The sequence below is a fragment of the Melopsittacus undulatus genome, chromosome 1 (genome assembly GCF_012275295.1).
Source record: "Melopsittacus undulatus isolate bMelUnd1 chromosome 1, bMelUnd1.mat.Z, whole genome shotgun sequence".
Taxonomy (NCBI): Eukaryota; Metazoa; Chordata; class Aves; order Psittaciformes; family Psittaculidae; genus Melopsittacus; species Melopsittacus undulatus.
The window spans coordinates 105,868,532-105,882,863 of NC_047527.1; the positions used below are offsets into that span (position 1 = coordinate 105,868,532).

The window sequence follows — 14,332 nt, forward strand, 5'->3', positions numbered from 1 at the left end:
AGACATTTCAGGAAGTCTCTGTAATTTCTTTAATTATTCAGACAACAGAGCACAAGATAATAGCTTCAAGTACATTCTTATACATTATTTTAACAGTAATAGATATGTATTTAGTCATAAACTATTCCGTAGCCACCACTATGTGTACATTTTATACAAACTATTGCCATACTTGGACCCTGAAAATGGACAGTGACATCTCCTAGACGTTTTGCACAATGTCATGACAGTACATCCTTCATATGAGAGCTGTAGCTATAAGCTGGATTGGTCCATCTAACGAAGCACTTCTAATGCGTATCACGGAGGGGTGATTCAGATGTGAGGCACTGAGGGAAGAGATGTAATAAATATATGGTGAGAGGGAGACATACAGTCACTTGAAATATGTGTGATGGAGAACACGGCACAGCATTTCTTTGCTTGGTAAAACAGATCGATCCTAGTATTAAACAGTATCATAGCTTCTCTCACACCAGAAAGCTCTGAGCTCATCTTGGCCATTCAGTGAAGATTAAATACAGCAATGTCTGACACAGTTGCCTACAAAGGCATGTACTCTACCGTGATGCAAGTGTGGTCTCTGGTCTAGTGGTCTTTTTCATCTCGGTTATTATTCAGACAAAAGACCCCAAGCCAAGGACTTGCAGTTTGATCAGTGTTATCCCTGAACACCTCCAACACCTGACCTCTGGAGAAAGTAGGCTCCAGCACACTCGCTTTTGAGTGTAAAGGCTTTACAAAATGCCTGCCACCATTCAGAGATAGGGCTAAAAGAGCTCAGATGCTCAGACACTGCCATATGAAGACCGTACTCTTACAGCAGAGACTCATTTGTTCCACAATCACAATTTTACATGCCCCAAACCAGCCATGTTTGCAGCCCCCGTTACACAGGCAGACCCCAAAGACACAGAGGTGTCAGAGTCCAAGCCGAGGTGGGCAGCAGGTCCCCAGCACCCACCGGGCAGTACACAGTCCCCCATGATGCCCTACACCATGCAGGCATTAGGGTGCCTTGGTTCCTATCCTGGCTGCATGATGGTGGGGTTGCATCGAAGTCTCACCACCGCAGCCATGTCCGAGCTTCAGAGGATGGAAGTGGCTCTGGACTAGAAGCTGTTGGGAAGAAGAGACCACATCCATCTGTTAGGGCTTGACACGGGGGATGCTCATGCCTGGGGCTCTGCCACCAGCTCCAAGGCACTGCTCCAGAAGCTCCCCGGATTTCAGCATGGAAGAGCATGCTCTACGCTCTCTGGAGGAGGCCCCAGGCAGGGACATCCCAGGAGGTCAACGGAGCTGCCGTCCATCCTGGCGGAGGACACGGCTGCATCTCTGGAGTAAAATGCTGCCCGATGGATGAACGTCCTACACCAGCAAGTAATGGAAACTGAAGAAAAGGTGAGAAGACATTCAAGGAAAGCTCCCTTCCGGCACGGTCCTGTCGCAGACGCGCACACACACGCACACACAATGTTTTGCAAAATTGTTAAGGGGATCCTGGAAACCCTCCGGGGAGGAGCACACGGTGCAGCAGAACCTCACTCATTGACACCCATTGAGAACAAGACCCTTGGTGGGGCTTGGGGCTGGGACCAGCCAGGGGATGTATCATTGGCCCCACCACTCAGATCCTAGAACACATCTCCAGTACTTCACCCATCGATGGCTTGGGATGGACTCTGATGTGTCACAGCTAAGGAACATCTCTCATGAGAAATGAACCAATTTTTATCCCTTTTTTCCTTGTTTAGCAAAAGGTGTTTGTTCTTTTCTTGGTAGCCCCAAGCCTGGTGATGTTACTCAGGCAATATGGCCAGTAAAATCAAGTGACTATCTCCTTCTTCCAGCATCAGCCACACGAATCCTTGTTAATTCATCAAAGGCAGTGTCTCTCCCCCAGATTTCCATCTTCTGGGCACCTGAATTAAAGCTGATTAAAATCCTGGTGCTGCCTTAAGTTGAAGACAGCAGCCTGCCTTCAGATTAACGTGTTTCAAAGGGCAAACATGATAGAACACCTTCATAAATCACTTCTCAGAGCCATCTGTGGTCTCCGGACCAGATCAGGAGGTGGACACGGAACTGGGACTGGAGCTGGAAGAGGGAAACATTGCCTAAGCATGGATGGGGAGCCAAGACTCCAGTGAAGGGAAACCGCGTGTCCCAGTCACTCGTGCAAATGAGTGAGGTTCTACTGTTAGTACAAGAGATTCCAGGTTATGTGCAGATGTGATGGATTCGTTTCCTTAATTAAAGTACCAAAATTAAAAGTTATAAGAAACACATCTAAATAAAACAATGGGCACTCCTTTAGGCAACGTTTCCTAAACCAATAAGCAAAAAAGGGGGAAAAAAATGGGATGCACCAGGAACTCTTAGTTATTATATACTAACCAGACTGTGCATGGCACATTTTATTTCTATAAAACTATTAAAACTATTACAAAATATTCAAAAAATACATTTTAGTAAATTTACAGCAGTTATTTCTCAATTTATTAATGCAAAACATCCTTTTCTCCCCTCTGTACAAACTATCGTCTCCATCGTCACAGAATTGCCGCCATGTGCGCTTTTTAAAAAATATTATTTTCTAATAAACTTTTTTTTTTGTTTTGAAGTTAAAAATAACAAAGTTTCTTATGGTTTTTGCAAATAAACCATTGGTGTAACAGTCTTGACTTCCATGAACATGGCCAAATGGTGTTTTTTTTACAAAGCAAAACATGGAAAACAATACAGGAAATGACGTTACATTTGAAACTATTTAAATTAAAATAATATATTCTCAATATTTTACACTATTTCAAAAAATGAAATGTGATTCAGTTAAGTATTGATCTCTCAAAAAAATCTAATTTACAATTCTGTGTATAAAAATATAATTTACGGACCCCCATGAAGTTTGTCTTTTTCTGTGTGTTTGTTTCTTTGCTTGCTTGCTTTTTAGGCTTGCTGAAATGAAGGAGCAATGGAATGGAGAGATGGGAACGTACAGAACTTTGCTTTCTGAAAGTCAGGACACACATGACATGTAGAAAAATAGACTCTGCGCAGTTTTGCTTGGCCTCACAAAATAATTTTTTCCCCTATGAGTACAGTTCACATGATAATAAATTATCAAAGAAACTATTTAAGGCTCTTGAAGGTCCGGTTCATATCATTTAAAACATCTATTCAAAATACCAAAGAAATAAATATCCAGGAGAGGAGGAAAAAAAATAAACAAAACCAACAACAAAAAAACAAACAAAACAACAAAACAAAAGAACAAATAAAAATATATATATATTTATAAACTAAACAGAACAGAACTTCCTGGGGTCTTTGTTTCCCTTAAAGTCTACTTTGGACTGTCCTACTTAATTATTATTATTTTATTATTATTATTTTTAAGTCTTAATCCGTGCTCTTTTAAAAATATGTAATTTTTTTTCCTTTTTCTTTTTTTTAGGTTTTTCTTTTCTTTTTTCCTTTTTTTTTTCCTTTTTTCCTCCTTTTTCTTTCTCTCTCTCTCCCTGTGTGTCTCTGTCTCTCCCTCGGAGGCCGGCTGGCGGCCAGGCAGCAAAGGATGCTCTCAGCTGGATGGCACCACCATGCCCAGCGGGTGCAGAGAGTCACTATCCAGCACCCAGCTGCCGATGCGGTAGAGGAGGCGAGAGTACCAGTGGATGCCAGGGGAGGTGTGGGCATCCATGGGGGTCCCCCAGCTGGAAGGGCAGAGGGTGGCCAGCATCCCCTGGAGCAGGCGGAAGGGAGCAAAGGCCCAGTGTGCCCAGCTGTGCTCCTCGATGACGGCGTAGCAGGAGGCCAGCACCCGGTTGATGAGGATAGTGCCCTGGGCAGTGAGCGGAGCGTATGCCCCTGAAGCTTCCTCCCGCAGTGAGACGCTGTGCACGGCTGCTGGCAGGAGGCGCTGCCCGCCCTCTCCCAGCACATAGACCCGTTGGCCTGGCCGTACACGGCTGGCGAAGAGTGCCTGGCTGCTGAGGGTTCCTGCCTGCGACTGGTTGTGTTGGGGGGCCACAAAGAGGAGGTGAGCAGCCGTCAGCAGCAGCCGGGCCCGGGGCTGCCGAGTCTCAATGACATAGAAGAGCTTGTGAGAGCCGTCCTCCCGGTCGAGGAAGGCGAGGAAGTCACTGTAGAGCAGCCGTCCCTCTGCATCGGCAACCAGCACGCGGTCCCCAGGGCTCAGGTCCTTCACCAGCTTGGTGCCGCCTTGCTCCAGGTGCACCGTGGCCGAGCCAGGGAAGCAGCCCCCAGATTTGGCTGCCACCGAGTTTTCTGTGCAAGGAAAGAGGCACAGCAGGGTTAGAGGGGGCGCCCACCAGGTCAGGGCTTGGGGCATGAGGGAACACCCCACTTCCCCGGACACCCCATTCTGCCTGAGAGGGACAGCTGCAGGATGCAGCCTTGCTCCTCTCCAAAATTCCTCCATCCTCATCTACAAACATGCCCCATTTGCACCCAGCAGGTCAAGTGAGTGTTCCTTTTCTGCCAGATTTGAGCCAATGCATCTCCCTCTGGGTTAGGATTTACAAGGGTGGCTTGTCTCATTAAGGAAATATTCCTGCTGAGAAAGCTGTTCCAGAACAAATCTCTTCTGGAAGAGCTTCCCACTTGGCTACTGTTTGCCCTGCACCAACACTTGATGACAGATAACTCACAGGCTTTTAAAGCAGGGTGGCTTTCCTGGCAGAAGTTTTCTCCTCTAGGTGACTGTCCATGCTCACAATGCTTGGGGTCCCCACTCAGCTCTTAATGAAGGACCCCATCTTGGGCAGCAAACAGCAGAGAGGAGGAGAAGGCTTTGCCACAAGGAGCGCATGAATTTGCCCATTGCCTTAGTGGAAATCATCGCCCTAGATAGCATCTTCCTTGTCTTTCCCACCCAACTGGAAGAAGGATGCTGTTCCCTGCCCCAAGTTGTCCCAAGCAGCCCCATGCCTGTTCCAGATCCAAGAACAGCCCTCTTTCACCTTCTCCAGCGCTTGAAGCTACTCAGTTTAGATACGAAATGCTGTCACCAGCTACTGTGGCTTTCCAGTGGTATGGAGATGAACAATCACAATAACAGAAAACAGAAATAGCAATGAGACTTTAAGTCTCTCTTGCAAATCCCTTTCTGGAAGCTGAGCCACATGAGGGATGGTGGGAGACAACCTCTGCCCTGTTCCAGGCTGATCTCTGATTTTGCTGAGGAGCTCTGCAGTGCTCCTAAAAGCTCTGATTTTCTGTATATTGGGTAGTATCACACAGTATGTCACAGTAGGAAGCATCTTTGCTACAGCTGTTGACATTCCTTACCCCTCCCTTGCTTTCTGCTGGTTTCTCCCAGCTACTTGCTAAGCCAGTTTAGAGTCCTGGTGATTTATCTCCTAAAGGTGGTTAGATTTTATATTTCGCCTCTGTGGTTGGTACTAAAGCTCTTATGATTTAAATAAATCCTTGGAAGTTCTCCTAATGACTTTCTCAGGAAGGACAGGAAGGGTGAAAATTAGACCGTTATTGATTTGCTAACGACTTTATCACTTCTCCTTCAGAAATAAAGCAGCGAGATCTCTAAGGCCTCTTCAGGGAGGACATGGCAACAAACAAGCTATGTGCTTTATGTGGAGCCCTCTGCCAGCAAACTACACCTTCCTACAAGCCGGCGGTAAAGGTCTGGCTAGAGCTTTGTTTGCATATTCAGGGACTTGATGAATAGATCTAGTAGTGTAGCAGCTCTACAAACATGCCAGTGAACTGGCAGAGGTGTGAAAATCTGCTTCTTTGAGCAGCGCTTGTTTGGGTTCTCTAATTAAAATCCAATAAAGGATCAGCATTGTCATTCTGATTCATGTAATAAATGCAGACACTCTTGGAAGAGAGGACACTTCCATTTTTTTCCCAGCTTCTTCCCCCCTTTCCTCCCCCTCCCTATTTGTTCAGGTGCAGAAACCCTATGTGCCAATTCACACACATACTCTCCAAAAAACCCAGGACCTTCCAAGCAGTATTTGCACAGCAGAGCCACTTTTCCAAGGCACTCAAGATCTGTATTTGAATTTTAAATGTAGAAGCTTGCTCTAAATACTTGCTGTAGCGCATTATCAATGTCCCTTTTACCACCCCTGCCTCTCCCTCCTCTGTCCTGGTGACAATAATTCAGGCCTTGGGGGAACTCTTCTTTGCATTCCAGTCTCCAGGATCATACTTTTTGCAAACAGAGATCTAGATAAAGAATCTTCCTGCCTGGCATTATGAGGTTTAATCTTCTCATAAGATGCTCTGTCATGAAGCGAGGTTTGGACAGTTTGAAATCAGGCTGAGCGGGTGGAATTCAAGCCTGCTCCCTTGCAGCCCGCGTGGTACAGTCACACGACCCTGCCTGACACCCTCTAAATATTGCCCCCAAGTCCGTGTGTGCCGAATCTCAATGAGCAGCTTGGGGTTATTCCTGCCCTATGAAACACCCACTGGGGTGGATTAGGGGGTGCACTTGGCCTAAGGTCATTGCGCACCACAATTGACACCTTGCGCTATAAAGCTCATCTTTGCTATTGAAAGGGATGTTTCATATCACTGCAGGGCTGACAGCTTTGCAGGGCCTCCTTTTGCCTAGAAAGGACCAAGGAGCTGAACAAAAGCCGTAGCAGGCTCTCAGGACAAAGCCCACATGGGCTGGGAAAGGTGCTACCTCTGCTCAGCCCCGGGGAGGTTTGGGCTGGATCAGGGGGGATAAGCCCCTCTTGCAGACCCCCTCTTGCAGCCTTGCCGTGCCTGCTTCCCCATCGTGGGGCTGCTGGTTTTGAATCAAATGGCTATATTTAAAGAAAGCCCTTTACTTTCTTTTGCAACCCAGTGTTTCTTGACACTTCCAACTGGTTGCTGGGCTAGAAGGTATTGTATAAAGCGCTTTAGGTGCCATGCAGGCGGGTGGAGGGAGTTGGGGGGGAGGGGGCGGACTGGCACTTGCCAAACGTTTTGCTTCCCCCCAAAAAAGTGTTCAGTGTCAAGAAAATGAACCCTGCGAGCTGGGAATTTCTTGCGAGTTGTTCCCGGGTTGAGACAGCGTGTGGCGTTGTAAGCACAGGGGAGGGGAGGGGAAAAAATTATATGTATGTGTATTCCTATCTGGGAATTTCCTAGCGACTACCGCTGAAGAACGCAGGGGACCACGTTAGTTATTTATTTTCCCTGAGATTAGCGATCGCTAGTAAGGGCGTGCAGCCAGCGGGGCGGCTGGAGACGGCCACTAGTGTTTGTGTTGAACATGCTCTTTGGATGGGGAAAGCATCAGATCCCACGGGGGGAGGAGAAGGGTGTGTGGCTGCGGCAGAGCGCTCGGGAGAAGGCTGGGCAGGCAAATCACCCAAATAAAAATGCTGTCCAAAAGAGCTGCAGCAGGCTGACCTCATTTATTTTTTCCCCCTTTCCCTGTTTTCCCCCCTCTCTTCCCTTCCTTCCTTCCCTAAGAGGTTGTGCCCATCGGCGGTCCCGCTCCGTATCCCCGAGGGGATTCCAGACGGGTCGGGCAGGGCTGATGGGGACCCCGCAGGGACGGTGAGGGGGGGGAGCCCGAGAAGCATCGGAAAGGGCAGAGAAGGCTCTGGGGGGCTGAGCCGTGGTAGGGAGGTGGCCTCCACACACCTCCCGACGGTCCCCTGGGCAGGCTGCCCCCCTTACCTGCTTTGACGGAGCAGTGGATGTGCGCCTTGGACTCGTAGTAGACCCAATCGAAGCCGGCCTCGACGGCCAGGCGGGCCAGCATGCCGTACTTGCTGCGGTCCCGGTCCGAGGTGGTGATGTCCACGGCGCGGCCCTCGTAGTGCAGGGACTCCTCGGAGTGGTGGCCGTCCTCGTCCCAGCCCTCTGTCACCCGCAGCTTTACCCCGGGCCACTGATTCATCACCGAGATCGCCAGGGCGTTCAGCTTGTCCTTGCAGCGCTGCAGGGCACACGGGGAAGGGCGCATGGGGGGGGTGCTGCAGCCAGGGCAGGCATCCCCTTCACCATCTATTCCCCCCCAGGGTAACAACCTGCCCCCCCTCCCCAGCCAAATGGGCCTAGTCGTTCCCCTTCTATCCCTCCCCTTCAAACGTGCCGCATGAAGCTCAGCCGTGGCTCGGCCAGGCTGAACATCTTCTTTCCCGCTGCCGGGGAGGAACAGGGAGGCAGGTGAGGAGGAGGAAGGTGGTGAAATTTAGGGACACTGGAGGAAGAGGGGTTGAAACACCGCAAAGACCAAGCGGGACGGAGTCGCCCCTTCCCCCGGCACCTGCCGCAGGGACAGAGGGACCCCCAGCGCCACCGCCGGCCCTGGGGTGTGAGTGTGTCTGCTCAAAGCCACCTGCACGGAACAAATTCCTGCCTCTAAGTGCCCTGTCCCCTTTCCGAGAGCAAAGTTTCTGCCGAGAACAAACACTTGCCATATATCTCGGAGTCACGGATTCCCTCCCGGAATGTCTCTCCGGGTCTTTTCAGCTTAATTCTGTGTTGAAAGGGGTCTCAATACATGTTAACAGCCTTTATGTGCTGGAGGGAGGGGTGGGGTTTTTTTTCTCTCCCTTCGCCCATCACTCATTAGAGCCCTCAAAGCAGCATGGGCTGGGAGCATTCACTCCGCTTCAAACATACATCGGCGCTCGCCTACAAAGCCGAGCAAATCCATACAATAATATAGCTCTTAGTGGGAAGATGAAAAGCAAGGGAGGGCCAAGGAGGGAAGTTAAGCGAAGCAGGGATGCTATGCAAGCCAGGAGACTCTTTGTGTGGAGTGAAACGTTTCCAACTCCGTGGAGAAGCACTACAGGGTTTGCCATCACCTCTCCGGAGCCACCGGCCTTCCCCAGGGCCTGCAGCACCGGTGTTCAGAAGGGACCGAGCAAAAGGGGGGGGGGGGAGGGGAAGGAAGGGAAGTGGGTACAGCGGTGGAGGGGGCTGAGCGCTAAATGGAACCCTGAAAGTTTGGGGCGGGGGGGGGATCTTAGCCAAGAGCAGGGAGGGGGGGAGCAGGAATAGACATGCCAGCGGGTAGGGGAAAAGAGCTCGTAGCCCCCCGGAGATAGGAAATCAGCACCAAAAGCATGGAAAAGGGCTTGGCTAAAGGGACAGTTAGAAACTCACACGTTGCCAACTTCCCCCCCTCCCCCCTTTTGAGAGGAAAATAACTCGCTGATGTACGGGAGATGGTTCGCTTGGTGCAGATATCAATGAGGATTACAGCCCCGACGGGATGCAGTGAGCTGCTCTTCCATCGCTTTTCCTGGCCTGACCGGGATGTTCGGCCTTCTGCAGGACTATTCCCTCAAGTTTGCTCCCACCACACATACTAACACACCGCAAAGGCCTCCTTCACAGCTCCCAGCAAGGCAAAGCCCCTCCACCACCCCGACGACGCTACTTTTAGGGACGTGACAAGGCTGTTCAACAAGAAAGTTCCCGGGTGTCTATTAACAGCCATAAAAAGCAATGCCAGCAATACACAAGTTCCCAAGAGATATAAAATGCAATCGTGAGCTCACTTTGGACTCTCTGGCCTACCGTTTTATGGAAAGAGTCGGGTGTTTGAGGTACGGCAGCAAAGAGCTGTTCCCGGCAGCAAAGAGCAGCAGCACAAGGAAGTTGAGTTTAATTTGTTTTCCCCTCTCTCTCCCCCTCATACACCTGAGAGGATGGCCATGCTCCTCCACCAAGTTACAGGGGGAAGGGAGCGAACGATCAAACGTCTCAGCTACTGATAAGGCAACAGCCCTGCGCCTCAAGGTGATGTCTTGGCCCGCTGCTGCGCAGGGAAGACATCGGGCAGCGAGGCGGACAGCAGTACGGGGTTCTTCCCTCTCCGGCCCTGCCAGCACCAGCTCCCGGCTTCAGGCGAAATAAAGGAGAAACGACCGCCTAACAGGACTTTCCTCCCTTTTATACTGCCTGAGCTGGATTGTCAGAGTCAAAAGCCGTGAAGCCCAGACTATTTATTAATTCATTGGGTCGTGTGCCACAAATCAAGCCCAATTCTGTTCAGCCACCGTGAAGCTCAGCAGGGCTGCCTCCACTAACGCTTTGTGTGGAGGCAAAGTTGTTCAACAAGCCCTCTCCTGCCAGCTCCTAATCTCTTCACAAATGAATTGCTTGAAGGAAACACTTAACAGGTACCTGTCAGTGTAAACAACCTGGTGGGCTTCCTAAATGCCAAGTTGATCTCTAAATTCCTCACATCACGCACCGGTTGTGTGCCTGCATTACACGAGATTGCTATTTTATTTCATACAAATTCCAGCTTTATCATACTGACCTGGCCTCCTTATCTCTACCCAGAATCCAGCCAATGGCTGGGGTGGGGGGGAGGGAAGGGAGGAAGGGGGGAACCTTCAGCAAACTCCTGTTGTCACCTGCGAAGTTGAGAACCTGACTTACCTACCTCTGTTTGCGTTTTCTCCCCCCTTCCTTCTGGAGTTAATATTAACTGGCGGCTAATGCATTCGGCAACTATTCTGCAAGTTTAACGATTCTATTCAAGAAAGGTCTCTCCATGGTTGAAGGGCTCGCGAAGCAGGCGTTTGAAGGCTGGGATTTAACGAGAGGTCGCTGGCAGGGGGAGAGAGGGAAAGAGAGAGAAGCAGGGCAGGGATACCCGCTGCAGGCCGGCACCTCGGGGAGCTGCCGGCCCTGCCGTGCCCCGGGGAGGGAGTGGGGGTCCAGGGGCACCCTTCCGCCCGCTCCCCAGCCGCGCTCCCAGCCTCGCCGGGGAGAGACGGAGACTGGCTCAGTTCTCCCCCCACACACACACACCTCGCTATCCCTCTTTCCCACCGAGTTCCAGGCGTTACGGCCTCCCGTCCCCGCTGCCTTCAGCCCACCTTCCCCCTTTGTGTCTAAGGCACGGGAATAAGCACTGAAGAAGGGGGGGGGGAAGTATTTGTTTTCGTTTCGTTCGTCTGAGGGAAGTTGACAGAAGGTCAGGAGTTCAGACGCTGCCAGCTAATGCAGCGAGAGCGGCCAGCCGCGGAGCCGGCGCGGCGTGCCCTGGGAGAGCCGCCGGGCCGGGGTCAGCCCGCCCGCCGCCCCGGCCCGCAGCCCACGGCTCCCGGCCGGCTCCCGGCTCCCCCCTTCCCCGCCGCCCCGCTCCGCCGCGCACACGCACCGGCGCAGCCGCGCAGGGAGGGATGTGCCGTGCCCCGGCGGGAGCCCGGCTCCCGCGGAGCCGCCGCCGCCGGGCTGCGGAGGAAAGGGCGAAACCCGAGCCGGCGCGATCGATACGCGAGGGGAGTAAGTGGAGCTGAAAATGCGAGAGATGCGGCTGGCGCGCCGCACGCCTCTCACCGGAGGCAGCGAGGGCGGAGGGAGGACCGCGGGTGCGCAGAGGGGCGCGGACAGCGCCGAGCCCGAGCGGGGCACCGGCACCAGCTCCGCTCCACACCCCTGCGTGGGGCAGCGGAGAGCGAGCAGGGGCGCGCCGCCGCGCTGCGAGGTGCGGTGCGATTTAAGGTGGTCGGGAGGAGATAGATGGTGGCGGCCGCCGGTCCCTCTCCCAGGGAGACCCGAGAAACGTGCGGAAAATCAGGCCGAGGAACGGGGAGAGTTTGGGAAATTCCACCCCCCACCCCCTCTTCCCCGCGTCCACTCCCCGCCTAGTCCTTCCCGGCGAGTCCTGTTCTTGCACTGAAGGTGGGGCTTAAGTGTATTAATATTAAAAAAGCTCTGTTGACCTATATTTGGAGGAAACCCATTTCCAGTGTCTAGATTGCATGTAGTTTCAGAAACTCCGGGATTGGCAGAGCAATTGACTTCACCAAGCTCTCTATTGAGCATGAATAATAATTACGAGGTGACTCTCGGAGAGGTTCTCGCTCCCTCTCCCTTTCTCTTTCTCTCTTTTTTTTTCCTCTCTTTTTGTATGAAATGGTTCCGCAATCCGATTCCACCCGAGATCCAATATTTACCCAGTTGTAAACCTTGTGCCATCAGATTTTTTAAAACAGAAGGTGATGCAATGCCGATAAGTTGCAAGTCCCTCCCCTGTGGAAGTACCAGAGCATTGGTTGCGAGCATCCTTAAAGAAATATCAATATATTTACGCTCTGATGGGCACAATAACAAATGATGGTATTGCAATACGAGCTATAATAATACGGAATCAGGAGAGGAATGGTCGATCCGGCTTCAGCTGCCTTTTGTGAGTGCACGACTGCATGCCTACTATATTTAGAATATGCTCGCGAGGGGAAAATAATAGTAATAATGAAGGGTAAAATGAAACGAGGAAAAAAAGGAAAAGAAATAAAATAAGATACATCTATATATATATAAGATCAAGTCAGCAGGCGTAGCAACAGAGGAGTACGTTTGTAATAATGAGTGGGTGGCCTGGCGGTCACTATACACTTGGGGTCCTCTGTGCTGTTTGCAATTCGTTTGATCAAAGTGCATCCTTGGGGACAAATGCAAACAGCAATCTCTGACCAAGTTACAGGGAACGCCATGGCACGGTAATGACTGTAAGTATCACACAGATTCCCCCACCGAACAGCGAGATAGCTCCAGCCCCTGCTAACTTGTCTGGAGAGATGGTATTTACATTCAATGGGGGGAACTAGCCGAGTTTGGAGGGGCGGGGGGAGGAGGGGGAGAGGGAAAGGGGGGGCTTTCAAAAATACTAAGACAGATGCGTCCTTTAGGATTGCTCAGAGAGGTTAACAAACACAAATACAGGTATCTCTGTGGCTCTACCTGAGTCATCAGTCTGTCAGCTCCAGTGTTCTCTTCATCCTTAAAAATAATGTCAGGGTTGTAATTTGGGGTTAGTTCTTTAAATCTCTCGGAGTTTCTTGTGATCTTCCCTTCATATCTTCCACTGGCCCCTAGGGTCTTCTCTGCCACATTGGGAATAAACTGCTTATAGGCTAAAGGGGTCAGCTTTTTGGGGTGTCTCCTTTTTCCAATGCCCCTGCCTGGTCCACAAGTCAGCCCAGAGGAGACTAAAAGAGCGCAGATGAAGCCCACCAAGAGAATTCTTGTCAACAGCAGCATTTCGTCCATTGAATCCAATTACTTCAAAGCTCTCTGTGGCTATCCCTGGCTGTCTCTCTAGAGCTCTCTCGCCTCCTATGTCCTTGTCTGCTTTCTGAATCGTATACTATCCACCGATCCCTAGCAAGACAGGTGCTGGAATGGCAGGCTTTAGGTCGCTGATAACGGAACACATCGGAGTTTGGTCGGGAGACAGCAATCGAGAGACAAAAAAAGGGTCTGATTTTAATGGTAGCAAAGCAAGACGCTTGTGAGAGGAGTCTGCCTTTAGTTCTATATTATAGCTGCCAGGGCCGCGAGCTGATTGGCCAAGGCGAGACAAGCTTGTCTTCTGATGTTTTAACCCTCAAAAAGGCAACAAATTCTTGAAAGATTTTTTTTTACCTCCTTATACCTGAAGGGCTTGGAGCTGAGCGGGGTGGAGATCGCGCTTTCTTGGGATAACATCAATTACACGCTGGGTTTTCTTTTTGTTTTTTCTTTTTCTTCTTCTTTTTTCTTCCTTTTTTCAAAAACTTTCTTGGCAGAATGGTACATTTGTCAGCAAGAGGAACAGATGCCTCTGTGGAAGAAAGGGGGGGGGGGAAATAAGATTAGCAGCCTGCTTCAGTGCAAGTCAAGTTTCTAAGGGCAGTTGCGGTTAAATAAAATGCCGAATTATCGGGGAGCCGTGCAAATAAAAACGCATTGGGGAAATATTAACGCCCGGGGAGGGGGGGCAGAGGTAATGCCATTTAAGAGCGCACCCACCTAAAGGGCTTTATAACAGGTTTCTTCCTCCTGAAAAGGGAGATTGCTCTCCCTCCTGGAGACATACATTTTTAACCACACTCGCCTTTTAGCTGATAAATGACTACTTTTAAGGCAGAAACAAGCCTGATGCGAGGCGGCAGTTACATGAAGTTAGCGCGTTTGACTTGTGTATCACACAGCTGCAGTGGGGAGAGATCTAAATGCCACTTCTCTTTTCCTTTTAAAATAATGAACCCGGGAGCATCACCCACTTTAAAATAATGCTGTACCTTCAGAAGTGCATGAAAAGTCATCTGATTAAAAATAGATGCTCTCCTGAGCACGCTGGGGCTGCATTCTTTGTTTCTTGGGTCCAAGGAGAAGAGGAGCGTTTTAGACTCTTACACCTCCTTGCGGGGTGTCATTAAGTTTTTAAGAAAAGCATCGTGTTGAAAGCATCTGCAAACACAATTAACAGAGATCGATCCAAGCAAAGTGAATGGAAAGGGGATAAGTTTAATGTTAAATTAATTGTTATCTCATGCAGCGTGGCAAGTGATGTCTTTATCCCGATCTCCAAAAGCTA

General features: G+C 50.3%; 1 protein-coding gene across 1 annotated transcript; it reads right to left on the reverse strand.

Annotated features, from left to right (window-relative positions):
- Positions 1 to 2,407: 2,407 nt before the first annotated feature.
- On the reverse strand, positions 2,408 to 13,376 carry SHH (sonic hedgehog signaling molecule). The gene is made up of 3 exons (XM_005142120.4): positions 12,715 to 13,376; positions 7,675 to 7,936; positions 2,408 to 4,290 (listed from the first exon to the last, which is right to left on the reverse strand). Exons 1-3 carry the CDS (start codon positions 13,021 to 13,023, stop codon positions 3,584 to 3,586), a joined length of 1,278 nt encoding a protein of 425 aa, XP_005142177.1. The 5' UTR covers positions 13,024 to 13,376; the 3' UTR covers positions 2,408 to 3,583.
- Positions 13,377 to 14,332: the final 956 nt, after the last annotated feature.